The sequence below is a fragment of the Pteronotus mesoamericanus genome, unplaced genomic scaffold, assembly GCF_021234165.1.
Source record: "Pteronotus mesoamericanus isolate MK-2021 breed Mesoamerican mustached bat unplaced genomic scaffold, CSHL_Meso_final contig_214, whole genome shotgun sequence".
Taxonomy (NCBI): domain Eukaryota; kingdom Metazoa; phylum Chordata; class Mammalia; order Chiroptera; family Mormoopidae; genus Pteronotus; species Pteronotus mesoamericanus.
In genome coordinates this window covers 3,373,465-3,390,692 of record NW_026555089.1, presented here as the reverse complement: position 1 = coordinate 3,390,692, position 17,228 = coordinate 3,373,465, and the positions used below count along the sequence as shown (strand labels likewise).

The 17,228-nt window shown below is 63.6% G+C and overlaps 1 protein-coding gene across 1 annotated transcript; it reads left to right on the top strand.

Annotated features, from left to right (window-relative positions):
* Positions 1-5,956: 5,956 nt before the first annotated feature.
* ALDH3B1 (aldehyde dehydrogenase 3 family member B1) lies at positions 5,957-16,121 on the top strand. Its single transcript, XM_054570521.1, has 9 exons — positions 5,957-6,119; positions 9,503-9,613; positions 9,760-9,880; positions 10,188-10,273; positions 10,690-10,771; positions 11,492-11,878; positions 12,516-12,682; positions 14,424-14,523; positions 15,486-16,121. The coding sequence occupies exons 1-9, from the start codon at positions 5,958-5,960 to the stop codon at positions 15,674-15,676; spliced, it is 1,407 nt and encodes a 468-aa protein (XP_054426496.1). The 5' UTR covers position 5,957; the 3' UTR covers positions 15,677-16,121.
* The last annotated feature ends 1,107 nt before the right edge of the window (positions 16,122-17,228 follow it).

Genomic DNA, 17,228 nt, shown 5'->3' with positions numbered 1-17,228 from the left:
CGGCGGTGGGCCGGGGCCAGCAGGCACAGGCAGGCGATGGCACAGAAGATGCTCCTGTCCCCCCACGTGTAACCCTATCACCTGCCTGTCTGATGCCAGCAGCTGCTCGGGAATCACTCATCTTTGTGTTGGCTGCGGCAGGCGTGAGCAGGGTCGGGGCCAAGATGAGGCAGAGGGCAGGCGCCCTGGCACAGCCTGGGGCACCAGAGGAGCAGGTTCCAAAGGAACCTCCATGGTGACACATCATCGTGACAACTGCCCTTGGAGGCAGAGGGCGGTGCTCTTCCCTGGGAGGGGGAGGGACGTCTGGGAACAGAGGCAGCCCCTGCTCTGAAGCAACGAGTCCCTGCGTGGGTCCCAGCCTCACCACTCGTGCCCCGAGCGGTCAGAGCCTGCCTCTTGCCTGGCACTCGGTCTCCCCGTTGCGCGTTGTCAGGTTGCAGCGGGCAGGCTCTGTGAGCGGCGCTGCAACAGGTGGTGTCGACCGACACCGGCGCGCAGAGAGCTGGGCCCCAAGAGTGTGTTCCTGGACTCCAGCCATCTTCGCATCCGTCCTCTTCATCTTGCAGATGGGAGACGAGGTGCAGGCAGGCGGTGGCATGGGATGCAGGCAGCGCTGTCCTTGCTATTCCAGGCCACTGGGCCCCGCCTGATGCCACAATTCCCAGGACCACTGCCCCAGTCTGTCCTCCAGCTGGGCCCGGGTCCCCACAACCGGGCCTTGGGAGGACCCCTCACTCAGTTCAGAGCTCCCTGCAGACCTCTGTGTGGCCCCAGCCGGCTGCTGGCCCTCTCTGGGCCTGGCTCCTTGTCTGTGAGCCAGGAGAGGACCTAGGGGCTCCTGAGTGTCTGCAAAACCTCCTGGGCCCCAGAGACCCAAGGAAGAGGCAGACGACTCGATCACTGCATCCAGAGTTTGTTAGGGGAGGCACAGACGAGGCGCACCCTGCGCAAGGGCAGACGACGTGTGTGCGTGGCAGGCGCTAAGGAATTACATAGGACAAGCCGAGGTGGAGGGGGCACTAGAGTGTGACCTGTCCCAGACCGGCGAGGGAAGGGGCCTTCCACGCTCGCCTGGGGAAGGGCCTGGGGAAGGGCAGGGGCCGGTTCTCGCACCAGCATGCCTCGGGCCTGGTGGCGGGGTGAGGGGGGGGGATCCATGAGCCTGTCTCAGAGGGGGTTTAAGGGACGCAATCTCTGTCCTGGCCCGGATCTAGCTCTGGGATCCAGGAGTAGCGGTCACATCATTGCACAGGCTCTCCCACCCACTGCTGGGTGCGGCAGCGAATCTGAGGCCGGGCACCAGGCCAAGGCAGCCCCGCCCCAGAGGCGGACCCAGCCCCAGAGGTTTCACAACAGCAGAGCAGGGCAGCAGCAGAGCAAGGACCCAGGAGGAAGGGCAGCATGGCAGAGCCTCAGGTACGGTGTCCTAGGGAGGCTGGGAGACAGCAGCGAGCAGCCGGGGACCTGGCTGGTGGGCTGGCTCCGGGCTCCGGGTTGCTGGCTGCCCAGCCAGGCGGGGCCTCACAGGCCACACACAGACTGGCCTTGTCCTTCCAGAGCTCCTCTGCCTGCCGTGGGAGGGAGGATGAGGAAGCAGGGAGGGACTTCCCTTTCCCCTAGAAGAGATCTAAGCCACAGGACAGGGGGAGGCTGAGGAGGGACCAGGGGATCCTCGAGGCCAGGCCACTCCCGGGCACCCTCGTTTTTCGTCCAAGCAGGGCTGCCATCCTTCCTCTCACTGGGGTTATACCGAGGAGAGACCCTGAAAAGCCCAGAATTTATTTATAAAAAATTGTGTATTTATTCTTACATGTTTACACTCCAGTCTCCATCTGATACAATACATGTATTGAGATGTTTTTCCCCACTGCTCAGTTTAGAACTCGTTGATTTGGATGCCTTTTGGTGCTCCTGCTGTGTTTTTTGTTTTTTGTTTTTTGTTTTTTTTTTTGTAACCTCTTCCACATCTGCAAAACGTTTCCCTGTGAGGATATTTTTTCATCTGAGGAAACAAGATAAAGTCACCCAGGGCGAGATCAGGTGAATGGGGAGAGTGGGGCACAGGGGTCATGCCATTTTTGGTCAAAAACTGAATACTCAGTGCGGTGTGGGCAGGGGCACTCATAAATCACCTATCATGAAATAAGCAAACGTGTTGAGTCTTCAAAAAAAAATTCCCTGAAGCTGAACGCAGCCTCTCACAACAACGCCATCTGGTGCACTGATCCAGGTGGGTTCCTAGGACACTCACCTAACGGGGGAAGCCCGTACTACAAGGCGCCCGCCCTGCAGAAGGTAATTCAGGGTTTTTTGGGTTCCCGCTTGTACAACCTAGAAGGGAGCCCAGGACCTCAGCTCTGGACCACGTGGCCCCGGGAAGGAGGGCCAGCACCCTATCCCTGAGGGGCAGAGGTCAAGCATCCATTTGGCAGCTCACAGTTCCTGGGCACAGCCACGTGCCCGGGGCTGAGACAGGGGTCTGCAGTGAGTGACCACTGGAGATCGTGTTCTTGGGAGTGGACACCACTAGGGTCCAGGAAGGAGGAACCAGCCGATGGCTGTGTCTCTCTGTTGGGGGGCTGATCATGAGGGGGCTTTGTGGGCATCGGGAGCCGAGGCACAGCCTCTCCTTGGGGTGGAGCTGGCGTTGGCCCCCAGCTGCCCGCAGTCCCCATGGGAGGGTCGGGGCCGCTGCCCAGAGATTCGGGGGACCTTATGGGCATCCAGGTTAGGGTTCTACGGGAGAGATCAGCTTGGGGACACAAGGGGATCGGACCTGCCAGGCAGGCCCGTGACCTCTGCTTCTGGCAGCTGAGGGGCATCCCCAGGCCCTCAGACCGCCACGTTTACCTCTGTCACCTTTCCCAGCCCTGCGTCCCTGTCCCCACCTGGGTTGATGTCCTTGCCTCCCTGGTGCTCCCCCTGGGCTTAAATCTCCGCAGGTCCCCACCCCAGGGCCTCCTCTCCGACCCTCCCCCGGCTGTCTCTCACCGGTGGGACACTGTCCCTCAGAGACGCCGGCACTGGGCACGCAGGGCTCGGCCTTGCCAGCAGCCCTGCAGCAGCACTCGGCAGTGCCGGGTACCGTCCCCACGTCACTGGTGGGGAAAGTGAGCTGCAGAGGGGCCACGCCACCTGCCCAGGTCTCCTAGCTAATAAATGGAGTTGCTAGGGTTCAAGCCTGGGTCCCCTCACACTGGGAGGGCCGTTGAAGCCAGGGCCACCTCAGCCTGCTGCGAGGTCCGCGCCTTGATGAGCCCCTGGCCTTCCAGCCCCGTGACCTCAGGGCTCGGCTCAGCCGGAAGAGGCAAGTAGGGCAAGCAGCTGGGGCCTGTCGGGAACGGTGAGGAGGCAGGGGCCAAGAGAGGGCGGCGCAGACAGCACACCTCCCCGCCTGGCTGGGCGCCCCGCTGCCCACCCGGCCCTGGGCCCTGCCCAGAGCTGCACCCTCTCCCCAGGATCCCTCTGCCCTGCTCCCCTCCCATTTCTGGTGGGGGCTTGGGGCGTGGGGGTGGACAGCCCTCTGTTGCCATGGATCCTTCTGGATCCTGGTTTTTCAGGCTGGAGAAGTCTGGTGGCCTCAGGCATGTCTCCTCCAGTAGGGGCGGCAGTGGCGCCTTCTCCAGGCCGCCCTTGGAAGAGAAGTAGGTCCCACAGGCACAGGCAGTGGAGTGGACTTTCTTATGCACTTGGGCAGCTCCGACGTGCCCAGGATGGGGAGGGGCAAACTCGGGTGCCCCAGCCCGGTCTGATGCAGGAACCCCCTCGTTTGTGAGGCCTTTGTGAGGTCACCGGCCCCGGGTCCCGCCAGATCCCTGATGGGAGGTGGCCTTGGCTCCTCTGCTTGCCTGGGTTGTGCCCAGCTCCCCTGTCCCCAGAGGGCAGCCCAAGGGGCCTTCTGCCCAGAGTGACCAACCAGCAGGGGGCAATGTTGGGTGAGTTGGCCTCCATGTTGCCAGGAGAGACTATCCCCTCAGCCCCCCACTATAGAATCCTTACCACCACCCCCCCCGCCACGCCTTGCTCAGAGGCCTCCCATGCCTTACATTTTTGTGGGTTTGACACTCTCATGAAAGTGCAAACAACCCCCGGGAGGCAGGAGACGGGGCGGTGACGGTGGGGGGGGGGTGCCGGGCCCTCAGCACCTCAGCACCTGGGCCAGAGAGCTGGGCCAGGAGGGCCGGGAGGGGGATGGGGGGACGCCGTGGAGTGCTGAGTGACATAAACACAGCAGACGTTTCCTAGACACTTACGTGCACAAACGCAGATGCTTTGTGTGGCATCACGCCCTTAACTCCTCAGGTCGACAGCAAGTGTTCTGTACCCCCAGTCGCAGACAAGGAAACTGACGCAGCAAGAAGGTAAGCGACTTGCCCCGAGGCCAGGCCATTGAGAGGCAGAGCTGGGGTCAAGCCCAACGGGTGGTGCGGTTCTTTCTGCTGGGTCTCGGCTGGAGCTCCTGCCCCCAGTAAAGGGGTGGAGCCTGAGGCCGAGAGGGGCTCGGCCAATGTCCCCCTTCTGCTGCACTGCTGCCCTCTCTAGGGATCGTGGTGCCTGTGGCAACTGCCCCGTCTCTCCCAACCAGAGCAGGAGGCCCGTGGGGTCAGCGTGGCCCCCAGTCACACCAGGGGACGGCCTAGGGCTCCAGCCAGGCGCTCAGCACAGAGGACTGGCTGGGCCAGGCCATCTGCTCGCTGTAGCAGACTCAGCTATCAGGGCCATGGAGCCTTCCAGAAGACCGAGGGCCCTGGCAGCAGTAGCCGCTTAACAAAAGCTGGCAGCTGTGGGGCCACTGAGGCCTGGCCCCGGGCTCAGAGCTGGACTCATCCTGGATGAACACCGAGTCCCCCTAACGGACGAGGAAGCTGGGGCACTTGGAACCAGATGACGAGTCAAGTAGACTGCAAGGGCCCGCCTCCCAGGCCAGTGGGAAGAGAGAGTGGGGGTGCAGGGGAGGACGCAGGGAGGTGGGCAGGGTAAAACCTGGAATTCATTGCACGATGACCCAGCGTGGTGGCGCGCAGAGCTCAGGGGCCACTGTGAGAGTGTGTGAGGGAGTAACCAGGGTGAGCTGCCTGCAAGAGGCATCAGGCAAGCCGAGACCCTAGAGGCGGGAAGTCAGAAAGGGCAAGGAGAAGGGGTCCCCACGGGTCCTTGGGCCCAGACCAAGGAGTGGACGTGTTGGAGCACGCCTCTGTTGGGTTTCGAGTAAACGGGCGGGGGCCTAGGGGAATGTGTGGCTCCTGCCGCACCTGCCCGCCCTGGCTGATGATGGCGAGGGGGCGGGACTGCTCCTTCACCCCTGTCCCCACGTTCCCTGTCCCCCTCCCAGGCTGGGGTGGGCAGCAGGGTGCCTGGGAGGTGGGAGGTCTTTTCCTGTCTTGTGGGGGGGGCCTGGGGAGCAGGGAGAGGCAGCCACTGCCCTCTGGGCCACCGCCAGCCCTGCTCTGGGCTGGCCTCTCTGGGCAGTGCTGCCAGGCTGGGGAAGCAGGGACAGATTTGGTGTCTGGGATGTCCCAAGTGGTGGCTGTGGTGGTGGTTGGTGGACTGTCCCTCTCCTTCTCAAACTCCCCCTGGTTTTTCCAGGCCTGGTGGGGCACGGGCAGCCTGCGTCTGGGAGGGGCACTGGCCAGGGGTGGGGCTGTGGCCCGGGGCTAATTTCTGTTTGGCTCCTGGCTGCCTGCCCACCCTTAGGAGCTCTGGGGTAGCTGTCCCCAGACCCACACAACGCTCGGGGTCCAGGGCTCTCCTGCCCACTGGCCAAGGGGACTTGTCTGTGGGTCTGTGGGTGCGTGCCGTGTGTGAGTGTAAACGGGGCCAGGCCTGGCCCTCTGGGGCGACACTTGACTCCCAGCAAGGGTGTCTGTGAGCCCACAGGGGTGCAGGCAGGGGTGGAGCGGGTGCCAGAGAAGGTGGGGAGCCCTGGCTCATGCTCCCCCCCTCCCATCTGCAGGATGGACCCGTTCGAGGACATGCTGCGGCGGCTACGGGAGGCCTTCGGCTCGGGGCGGACACAGGAGGCGGAGTTCCGGGCCACCCAGCTCAAGGGCTTGGGCCGCTTCCTGGAGGAGAACAAGCAGCTTCTGCAGGAGGCGCTGGTGCAGGACCTGCGCAAGGTGAGGTGGCGGGAGGTGCAGGAGGTGCGGGAGGTGGGGAGGCTGGGACAGGAACACGGGGACAGGGGCACCTTCCAGGAAGTGGAACTAAAAGCCCATCCCACCCCCACTTCCCTGTGCTGTAACCTGCTCTCCTGCATTCATCCCTTTGTGCATTTCTTCATCCGTGCAACTATTTACTGAGCACCTACTATGTGCCAGGTACTGTTCTGGGATTTAAGGAAGCAACAGAGAAATGAAACAAAGTGCCCAGCCAGCTGGCCTTCTGACAACACATGACAATAAATGATCACGTAGTAGGTTGACAGTAGTAACTGCAGCGGAGCGAAGGGGGCACGAGAGGGCCAGGGTCAGGGCGCCGCTTCACACTGGGCGTCAGGGGAGGCTTTTCTGAGCAGAGATGGGAAGGAGGAGGAGACGGAGCCACGTGGCTCCCCGGGCAGAAGCCCTGAGGCCGGAGGAGCTTGGTGTGCAGGCGTGAGGAGCGGCGAGGGGCTGGAGTGGGAGGGGCAAAGCGACACCGAAGACGAGTCCAGGCAGGGGGGCCACACCGAGGGAGGCTTCCACGGCCCTTGGTGCAGTGGGCGCCACGGCCTCTGTCTTATCCCTGAAGGCCTGGGGGCTCAGCACCCCCAGCCCCGCGGCAGCCATGGCCGGACGCCAAGAAGCAGACTTGCTCGTAGGCACCCCCACCTCCTCAGCAGGCAGGGCCCACCTGCTTAGCTGTCCTTGGACAGCTGTCCAGGGGTTCTCTGGAAAAATGTCTCCCGGGCATGTTACAAAGGCCACCGTCTCCAGACCCGGCCCCTCACCACCCGGAACCGCCAGGGCCAGGCCAGTGGTTCTTTGTCAACTGGCAAGGTGCCAGCTAATTTGGTCCTTAACACCTGGTACAGGCCCACAGTGCATGCTGCCTGCTGGCCAGCCCCTATAGTCACCTCCTGTCCCCAGGGGACAGCAGCTGTCCCATGTTGGCTTATGCTGAGCTTGTCTTAGTCCTAAACGTTGAGTATGTCCCCAGAAGGGCCTGGGGCCTCCAGGGCCCCCACACAAGATGCTACATGGACCTCCGGGCCCACCCTTGCTGCTTGTGTTCAGACCCTCGAGGGCCAGCCGGCCCACATGCTGCCCCCCACCCCTTTCCAGTCAGCCAGCCGGCTCCACTGAGGTCGTGACAGACACGTGAGCACTGGCAGGGCCAGGGTCCCTCAGCAGCCTCCTTGGGACACACCCTACCCACGGCACCCAGCCACGTGCCTGCCCTGGCCCCGGGGCAGTCACGGACTTGGAGGCCGCTGCCTGGTAGCGGCTGGGACCCCGAGCGAGGTGCGCCCCGCTCCACAGGGACAGCAACGGCTGGCCCCTGCAAAGACTTGTCCTGAGGATATGGCCTCCTGGTAACACCTGCTGCCTCCCTCAGTGTCCCCAAACCTTCTCTTTACCACTGCCATAGCCAGGTGACATGAGGGCCCCTCATCGGCTTTTTCTGGAATTATCTGCTGTCCCATTTATGAAACCAGGGTTCTTGAGCGTAGTCTCCATGGTTCCCCGCACCCAAGAGGCTGGCTCTGCCTCCCTGTGGGGTGTTCCGTTCACTGGGCCTGGTTGGGGGACCGGCACCCCCGCTGCGCCTCTGCCACCATCCACCCGCTGGCCCCGCGGCCCTTCCACAGGAGACCTGAGCCAGCCGTCCCTCCGGCCTCTCCTCCTGCGGGCCGCTCCTCCTGCCGGCTCACGTTGCATTCCCGCCTCCCCTCCCAGCTCCTCAGGCTCCAGGGGCCACCCGCAAAGGGAGCAGCAGCCCAGAAAAGCCACCTGGGTCCCTCCCTCTGGCTTGAGAGCTCTCTGTCCCCAGCCCTCCTGGTATGTGGCACTTGGCCCGCCCTGTTCTGCATTAACCCTCTCACTGAACTCCCATAGGACTTCCAGGTAGGGCGGCCACACTAGAGTGGGCTCAGGGAGGGCACTCGGCCCTGACTCAGGGCGGCCGACTCTTCCCAAATCACAGAGTTCAGCAGGGCCCAGGCTGTCCCTTAAACCAGCCTGAACCTCCCAGGTGACGTGCGGGGCGCAGCAGTCAGGCCCGGCAGCTCAAGGGCTGCGCTCGAAGGCATGGGGAAAGCACACAGGCTCCCAGAAAGTGCGCTTAAACCAGGCACGGCCCCAGTCTCGCTGGCGGGGTGGTTCCCTCCCCGAAGCCCCTCCCCTGCACAGTCCCAGCGCCCTTCCCCTTGGGGCTCAGCGCTGGGCCCCGGCCTTGCCACCGGCTTGCTGAGCGACCCCGAGCAGAGCACCCCCATCTCTGGTCTTCGGTTCACCCTCAAAACCATCCTGGCACCCTCGGACCATTGGTGTGCCCTCTAGCAGGGCAGAGCTTGCGCGGTGACGGCCCAGTCTCAGGCATCAGGACAGCCTGGCTCTGGTGTCCCTGACCACAGGCCTTATGCTGCCTGCAGCCCGTGGGCTGGGTCCCTCCGCCCTGGTGGCGGTGGGATGGGCACCTGGAGGCAGGGACCAGGACAGCGTCTGCACGGATGGGTGGCTCCTCCCTCCTGCGCTGGAAGTCTGACTGCGAGGCCTGGCCCCCGGGCTGTGGGAATTGGATGCCTGTCCGCAGTGCCACCTGCAGACTGATGTCCACAGAGCGGGCCACAGTGGGACACACAGACAATCCTGTCAAAACCTAAGGCAGCCCCTGCCCCTACTCTGCCTGGCATCCTCAGCCTGGCCGCGGGGCCCCACCACCGCGCCCCACCACCGTACCCCCTCCGCTCCTGGCTAGTCAGGAACACGGGCTCCGGCGCCCCCTCAGGGCCTTTGTGCGGGCCCTGCCCTCTGCCTAGGGCGCTCTGCTTCCTGGGGTCCACGGCTCCCTCCCTTCCTTCACTGCTCAGTGGTAGCCTCGTCCCAGGGACCGGCAATGACCCTCTTGCATAAAATGGAGCAAACACATACATACACGCACACCTTCACACTCACTAGCACACATCACTCACTCGTGTACTGCACGCACACACGTGCTTGCTCACACTCGTGCGCACACAGACACGCGCTCCAGCAGTCTCTACCCCCCTTACCCTCCTTCTCCTTCCATTGCACTGTCACGTCGTAATGTAGTAGCCGGTGTTCCCGTGGTCATGTTGACTGTTCCCCAGCAACAGCAGCTCCACGGGACGGGCTTTCTGTCTGTTTCGGCCACTGCTACAGCCTTGGCTCAAGAACCGCACCTGCGCTCTGAAAGCGCTCCTTGAACGTGGAGAGATTGGATGAATGAGAAAATAAGAGCAGGCCTTGCCTGGAGGAGGCTGTGCCCTGCCCAGGCCTCTGGCCCCCTGCTGACCCTGGTCCTGGGGCCAAGCCCTGTCCCTGCCCCTCCCCTGCAGATGGTCTTCGAGTCGGAGGTGTCTGAGTTCAGCATCTGCCAGGGCGAGATTAACTTGGCCCTCAAGAACCTGCAGGCCTGGATGAAGGACGAGGAAGTAACCAAGAACCTGGTGAGCAGACCTAGCGGGGGCAGGCAGGTGGGCTTCAGGGTGGGGGGCTCCCCACTGGGCATCCCCTGGGGTGGATGGGGGTGCTGAGGGGCTGGGGGTCTCAGCCCCTCCCCACTCACGCCCACTGGTCCCCACTTCCTGTGCAGGCCACGCAGCTGGACTCCGCCTTCATCCGCAAGGAGCCCTTCGGCCTGGTGCTCATCATCACGCCCTGGAACTACCCGGTGAACCTGACCCTGGTGCCCCTGGTGGGCGCCCTCGCCGCGGGTGAGGGCCAAGCCTCTGCCACCCACCCGGCCCTCCCTCGGGCCCTGGAGCCCGCAGAGCCAGGGAGGAGCGGGCCACTGGCCCCAGGGGGCCGGGAAAGTCTGGCTCGCATCTGGCTCACCATCCCCAGGTTGTGTGGCCTTGGGAGACCTCATGTCACCTCTCCGAGCCAGACTCTTCACCTGAAGGTGGAGTGAGGCTCCCACCTGTCCTGCAGGTGTGAGAAGCGAGTGGAGCCCGGAGCGGCTACCCCGCTCCCAGCTCTTGCCCTGCTAACAGCTCCCGCCCTGCCCTGCCCACCCTGCAGGGAACTGCGTGGTGTTGAAGCCCTCTGAGATCAGCGGGAACACTGGGAAGGTCCTGGCCGAGGTGCTGCCCCGGTACCTGGACCAGGTGAGCAGAGGCAGGAGGGCCCCTGGGGACCGGGTGGGACCTGAGTTCTAACCCCACTCCTGCCTCCTGTGGGTGGCGTGGCCGTGGCCAAGTCTCCGCCCCGCTCAGCCTCCGTTTCCCTCCTAGTGAAAGAGATGGTGGCCACCACAGCCGTGCTCTGCGGAGCCTGTCTCCTGGGGGCCGCTGTCTTCTGGTGGGGCTGCCCCAGCCACGGCCTCTGCCCTCCCACCAACCCTGCTAGAACTTCATCTCCTCCCCGCTTCGCCACCCCCCGCCCCCCAGACCACCTAGAGCCCTGGCAGCCCTGCATCAGGCCAGACCAGGCCAGGGGGGCGCAGCCCCCGGGGGGCAGGCCTCCCTCAGGGCTCTCTGGGCCGAGGTCCCTGGCAGAGCTCTCCACCTGTCCCTCTGTGCAGAGCTGCTTTGCTGTGGTGACAGGCGGGCCCAAGGAGGTGCAGCAGCTGCTGGAACACAAGTTTGACTACATCTTCTTCACAGGCGAGGCACCTGCTGCTGGGGAGGAGGGCCAGGGGGTTGGAAGTCCTCACAGATGAGGAGATGCCTGCAAAAGACCAGAGGAGCTGGGGGAGGAGCTAGACTGCGAGGAGGGAGCCGGAGGCACCAAGAGCAGAGAGGCAACTGAGTTGTACCCTCCTGGGAGCCGGGAGGAAGGCCAGGGTCACCCGCACAGACCTGGGCCAGGAGTGGGCAGGGGTCGCGAGGCCCTGCTGTGGGGCTGCGTAGAGGAGTGAAGTGAACTGAGACCCAGAAGATCAACCCAGAGGAACGATGGGGACGAGCCAGGGGCCATGAGAGGCCGGCGAAGGTGGCAGGGCTGCCCAGTGAGGTCAGAGAGGGGAGAGACCCGAATGTCCAAGGTTGCAGCTGGACTCCAGCCTCGGCCTTGGGCGACGGGTCACTGGAGGTTCTAGAGGAGCGCAGAGAGGTGGCGAGGGCGCTAGGCAGCGTGAGTCACCTGCAGGGGTGGGCTGTGGATCAGAAGCAGGACGAGGGTGGAGGGGGACATGCGGAAGGCCCTGCTGGCGCAGCGGCAGGCGAGGGAAGGCCAGGTGGGGCCCGGCGCCCTCCTGACTCAGCCACCTATCCCGGAGGCGCAGAACAGGTGAACCCCACTTGAGGGGTCCCAGTCCGCCAGGCCGAGATGCCCGCACCTGGTCCAGGTGAATGAAGGTCACTCTGGGTTTTTCCCATGTGCAGGGAGCTCTCGAGTTGGCAAGATTATCATGGCCGCAGCCACCAAGCACCTGACGCCCGTCACGCTGGAGCTGGGGGGCAAGAACCCCTGCTACGTGCACGACGACTGCGACCCCCAGACCGTGGCCAACCGTGTGGCCTTCTTCCGCTACTTAAACACCGGCCAGACCTGCGTGGCCCCCGACTACGTCCTGTGCAGCCCCGAGATGCAGGAGCGGCTGGTGCCCGCCCTGCAGAGCGCCATCACCCGGTTCTACGGCGACGACCCCAAGAGCTCCCCCGACCTGGGCCGCATCATCAACGACAAGCATTTCCAGCGGCTCCAGGGCCTGCTGGGCAGCGGCCGTGTGGCCATCGGGGGCCAGAGCGACAGCAGCGACCGCTACATCGGTGAGTCCCGCGCTCCTGGCCTCGGGACCCCCTGGCTAAGGCCCCTCCACGCTGGAGGTCACAGATGGGCTGAAGCTGGGCCCTGGGACTGCCACGGCCCCACCGCCGGAGCCCGGCCGGGTCCCCGGCTCTGGTGCCACGATTCCGCGGCACTAACGCCACATGTCGCCGTGGTCTGAGCCTGTGGGCCCGTGACTCCCAGGCCTGGCTTCTCTGAGCCGGGCCCCCCGCGTCCCAGGGCGCCCGAGCGCTCAGATCCCCGACGTCCCCGCACCGTCCGCTGCTCCACGGCCGCGACCCAGGTCCTGTGAGCTCGTGGTTCCCGTTCCCAGCACCTGCTGGGCTGTCGCTGCAGAGCGAACGCCGGCCTCTGGGCCACACGGCCCAGCGGTGGCACTGGTGCTCCAGCAGGCTGGGACCTGGCACCTTGGGGTTCAGGGTCTGAGAGCCAGTCACCCCGCAACTGTAAGACCAAGGCCGGGGCTCCTCTGGGCCCTGGTCGCGGTCACCCCTCGGGGGCGGTGGGGAGGCTCTCTTCCCTAGATGCTCCCGACCTGGAGCCCCGGGTCCCCAGGTGCCGGGCCCTGCCCGAGGCCCCGCACCTGGGGCTGAGCCGCGCCCTGTGCCCGCCCGACAGCCCCCACGGTGCTGGTGGACGTGCAGGAGACGGAGCCGGTGATGCAGGAGGAGATCTTCGGGCCCATCCTGCCCATCGTGACTGTGAGGAGCCTGGACGAGGCCATCGACTTCATCAACCGCCGGGAGAAGCCCCTGGCCCTGTACGCCTTCTCCAACAGCCAGCAGGTGGGGGCTCGGCCGCCGGGCAGGAGCAGGGTCAGGAGGGAGCAGGGGACCTGACCCCTCCGGGCTGTCCGAGGAGTTCCTGGATGGCGGCGATGGCTCTGCCTCTGTCCACTTTCCCGGGAGCAGCTGCCTGCCGCCCCTGCCCTCCTGGGCCCCCCGCGCGCAGCCCCCAGGACCTTCTCCAGAGCCCAGCGCCCCCCGGTCCGCCTGGCCTCCATCTCCACCTTCTGGCTGCAGCATCCCCTTTCAGTGTCCGGCTCACAGAGGGCACACACGTGGGGTGCAATGGGGAGGGTGGACGACAAGAACACACAGCCAAGCATGAGCGCTGGTCCCACCCCGCAACCCTGGCCCCCCCCCCCCCAGCCCCCTGCTCAGCCTGGAGCCTCAAGGGCAGGTGTCCCCAGTTCAGGACACACCGCCCCGTTTCACGCAGCTCTCATGAGATCCCTCGCAGACTAGACAGTACTTTTTTAGATACACTTTTTATTGGGGGATAACGAGATTTACAGAAAAGCTACAGAGGCGGCCCAGGGACTGTCGCCTCCAGGCCCAGTCCCCGAGGTTAAGGGTCTTCACACTGATCTGAACTTAAGAGGCTGACACTGTCGCGTCACTGCCGACTATACTTTAGACTTGACTCCGATTTCGCCAGTTCTTTCTGTCCCGGGTCCCAAGCTGCATTTAGCTGTCACGGGTCCCCTGGCCTGGGGCTGCCTCTCATCTCTCGGGGGAGCTGCTGTGTCTGAGGCCTGCCCACCCTGCTTCCCATCCCTTCCTTTCCTTCCGGGCCCACAAGGCGCCTCCCCCTCAAGTTCTCCAGGCCCAGCCCTACCACCGGCGGTCCCCCAGGGCGCCGGCTTATCTGGGTTTCGTCTGCTTCAGGCAGCGCAGCACAGGGCTTCTGGAACAGGGGTCACCTGGCATAGTGGCTTTTCTGACTGCCCAGCTCTGATCCCAGGACAGAGTGGCACCTGAGATGCGTCTCAGCCCAGGTGACTCGCCTTTAGACCTTTCGGAGCCATGGCGCGTCCAGCCCCAGCTCCGGTGGCTGGGACTGCTGGCCGCAGCCGGCGGCTGAGCCCCCGATGCGGCTGCACTCCCAGCGCCGCCAGCTGAGGGCTACACGTTATAACTAAATATAATGACAGCTTAATGTCAACTTGGCCTCTTCCCTCCCATTCTTCAAATAAACCTATGGAGAGAAGAGAAAATGCTCACAAAGTCAAGCAAAGGCCATGCTCATGTTTCTAAAATACCAGTGTGACCACATGACCACATCAGACTGTCCTGTGCTGCACAGCACACAGCCCCGCCCCGCCCCCGCCTCCCGGTCCCTGGCCTCCCCACCCTCAGGCCCTCGGCCTGGGTGCCCCATCCCGCCTCTGCCCGAAGGACTCCTGCCCTCCCCAAGACTCAGCAGGCATATCCATCCCTCTCCCAGGACACCTCCCCCTGCACTCTGCCTGTCCCCAGGCGAACGCTGCATTTCAACTTCCCCTTCTGGCCTGAGTCTGTCTCTGCACCCTGCACACGAGAGCAGATGCTCTGGAGCAGTGTCTGGCTTGGGAGTTCGGCCTGCCCCTCCCTCCACCTGCCCCGCTGCCCTCCTCAGCTCACATGGGGGGGCTCGGACCCTTCCCGGGGCCCCGAGGGCGCTGGGCAGAGCCCCTGGGACCCAGGGGACAGCAGTATGGCTTCCTGCTGCCCAGCCGCTCAGCCCCTTGCTGCTCCTTCCCAGGTGGTCAAGGAGGTGCTGTTCCGGACCAGCAGCGGGGCCTTCTGTGGGAACGACGGCTTCATGTACATGACCCTCTCCAGCCTGCCCTTCGGAGGAGTGGGTAGGTGGCAGCAGAGCCCGCGTCCTTACCTTCCGTGACCGATGGCACCGCAGCCTCTCCATCCCGCTCCCCATCGCAGTCTAGACAGTACCTTCCAAACCTGCCTCTGCGCTGTCATGTGTAGGCAGGGGTCTGTTTGGGAGCAAATCAGACCGTACTCCTCCCAGTGAACCCGCCCAGGGTCCTCAGGCCCTCATGACCCAGCCAGGCCCCCAACTCCCAGAAGCCGGCCCTTCCTGGTCTGGCCTCCTCTCTCAGCCCCTCATCCACGCTGAACTCTGCCAAGGCCTAGCAAACCGCAGGTCAACCACCTCCAAGGCTCTCCGAGTGCTGCCTACGTCTGGGTCTCTCTTGCTCACGTGCCCTCTTGGCCTGGTCAAACCCACATGCCTCAGGGCTTACTCCTGGAAGCCCTCCATGGTCACCCCGCCTCCGCCAGGGCGGGTCCCCAGACTGCTCAGTGCAGAAGCTGCCTCATCCTTAGCCTCCTCCCTACTTAGACACTGAGGACTCGCAACAACACAGCACTAACCGTGTGCACAGGTCTGGGCGCTCGCGCAGCCTCCCACAACTCTGAGGGCCACTGGCACCCCATGTCACAGAGGAGGGGGCCGAGGCAAAGTCACCTGCCCAAGGTGGCAGAGCTAGTTCACAGCTGAGATGCAACCCCACGCAGTCCCTCCAAAGTCCACATTCTTGACCACCATCTGCCTGTCTTGCCTCAATGACTCGCATGGTGACGGGTGTCCCCAGTGTTTGAGCTGGTGCCAGGCTCAGGGCTAGGTCCTTTGCCCAGTCTCTCAGGAAGAGCCCGCCCACTTTACAGATGGGGATACCGAGGCTCGAAGGGATGCAGTAGCCCATCCAGGTCACACTGCATGATTGGCAGGACCCACATCTGTCTGATGCCACCTCAGCTGGCCACTGAGGGCCTGACTGCTGTGTTCCCTGCCACTATACAGGTGCCAGCGGCATGGGCAAATACCATGGCAAGTTCACCTTCGACACCTTCTCCCACCACCGCGCCTGCCTGCTGCGCTACTCCGGGATGGAGAAGGTTAACTCCATCCGCTACCCGCCCTACTCGCCTCAGAAGCTGAGGGTGCTGCTGATGGCCATGGAGACCCACAGCTCCAGCTGCACCCTGCTCTGAGCCCACCCCAGGCACTGGGGCACCAAGGGTCCCTCCTGGCTCATGTCCAAGTCCTACGCTGTCCCCTGTGGCTGGAGGAGACACAACCTAGGGTCCAGGGCATAAGAAGGAAGGACCTGCCAAGGCCACAGCCCATCCCAGAGCATTTCCTTCTGCCTCTCCTGGCCCTCAGCTGCCCCCTAAGCAGGACGGGCTACAGTGAGGGAGTGTGCGAGACCTCCACCAGCCACCTGCGTCCTGGGCAAACGTAAGCGCCTCTGCCTGTGGAAAGTGCGGCAGAAGGGGCAACGACATCTGGTCCGGGCCATATCGTGGACCTGCTGTGGCCCAGGCTGCCTCTGTCCTGAGCTGCTCCCCACCTGTGCAATGGAAGCAACTAACAAATGGCATCTCTGAAATGGTTGTGAGATCAAATTTAGGAGCTTAATAAACATGCATTGCTGTCCCCGAGCTCCAGGCATCCTGTCCCCTCACTGGAGTGGGGAGAGGCCACTCTCCCCCTCTCTCCCCACCAGGCGGAGACGCCGGCAGCAGGATCTCCCTTCCCTTCAGCTCAGGCTTCTTGGGAGCTCCAAATACACTCCTGCCCTCCACGTGGCCAGCCCTGGGTGCTTGACCCACACCATATCCCACACTGGACCCATCCTACCCCGTCCTGCTCCTCCTCCTGGGCCCTGACACCATGGAACAGCCCCCCATACACTAGGCCACAAAGCCCCACTCACAAGTCTCCTGCTCAATGCCACCTTTTACCTCCCAAGTGCCACCTTTTGGTAAGTCCTGATGACTCTATGACACCACACAGGGTCCCTGATCCACACATTAATCACTGCGCCCAGGGTCATCCATAACTCACCCACTCCCCCGGGCTTGGCCCTTCTCCTTGACGTTGATCTTCCCAAAGCTGCCTGGACTGGGCAGCCCTTGGCCTGAAACCCTGCAGGAGCTCCCTACAGTCCACAAATCAGGACCGCTAACAGTCCTCGGGAAGCTCTGTCACGGCCCTGTGCCCGCATACTTGGCGTGTCTTTGCCCTTTTGTAATGCATGTGATATGTCCTTTTCGGGAGGACCTCTGCACACAGAGGACCTCTGCCCTTCTTGTCCCGCTCAACTCCTACCCGCCTTCTACTTCAACATGACCTCCTTCAAAGCCTTCCCTGACCACTCCCACCCCGCCCCCGCCCCCCTCACCACACGCAGGAAGCCCCAGGGGACTTCTCAGTGTCTGTAGCCTCCTCTGCCACACAGCTCTCTGACAGGATCACAGATTTGGTGGCCGCTAAAGGCCGGAGCTCCCAAATCATAAAGATCCAGGTGCGGCTCAAGAAGCTGGACTTCGCAGCTCTATCGCTTGCTTAGGCAAAGTTAACTAAACAAGTCCGTGTCTCAGTTCACCCCACCGGTAAAGCGAGAATAATCGTTCCTCCACCCAGGGCCGCTGTAAGGATTAAATAAAGCGACCTGCGTGAAGGGTTAGCGTAAAGCAGGCAAGCCTCCGGTTCTGCATAACTAACTACTAGGCGCGACTCTGCACGCCACTCACACACACG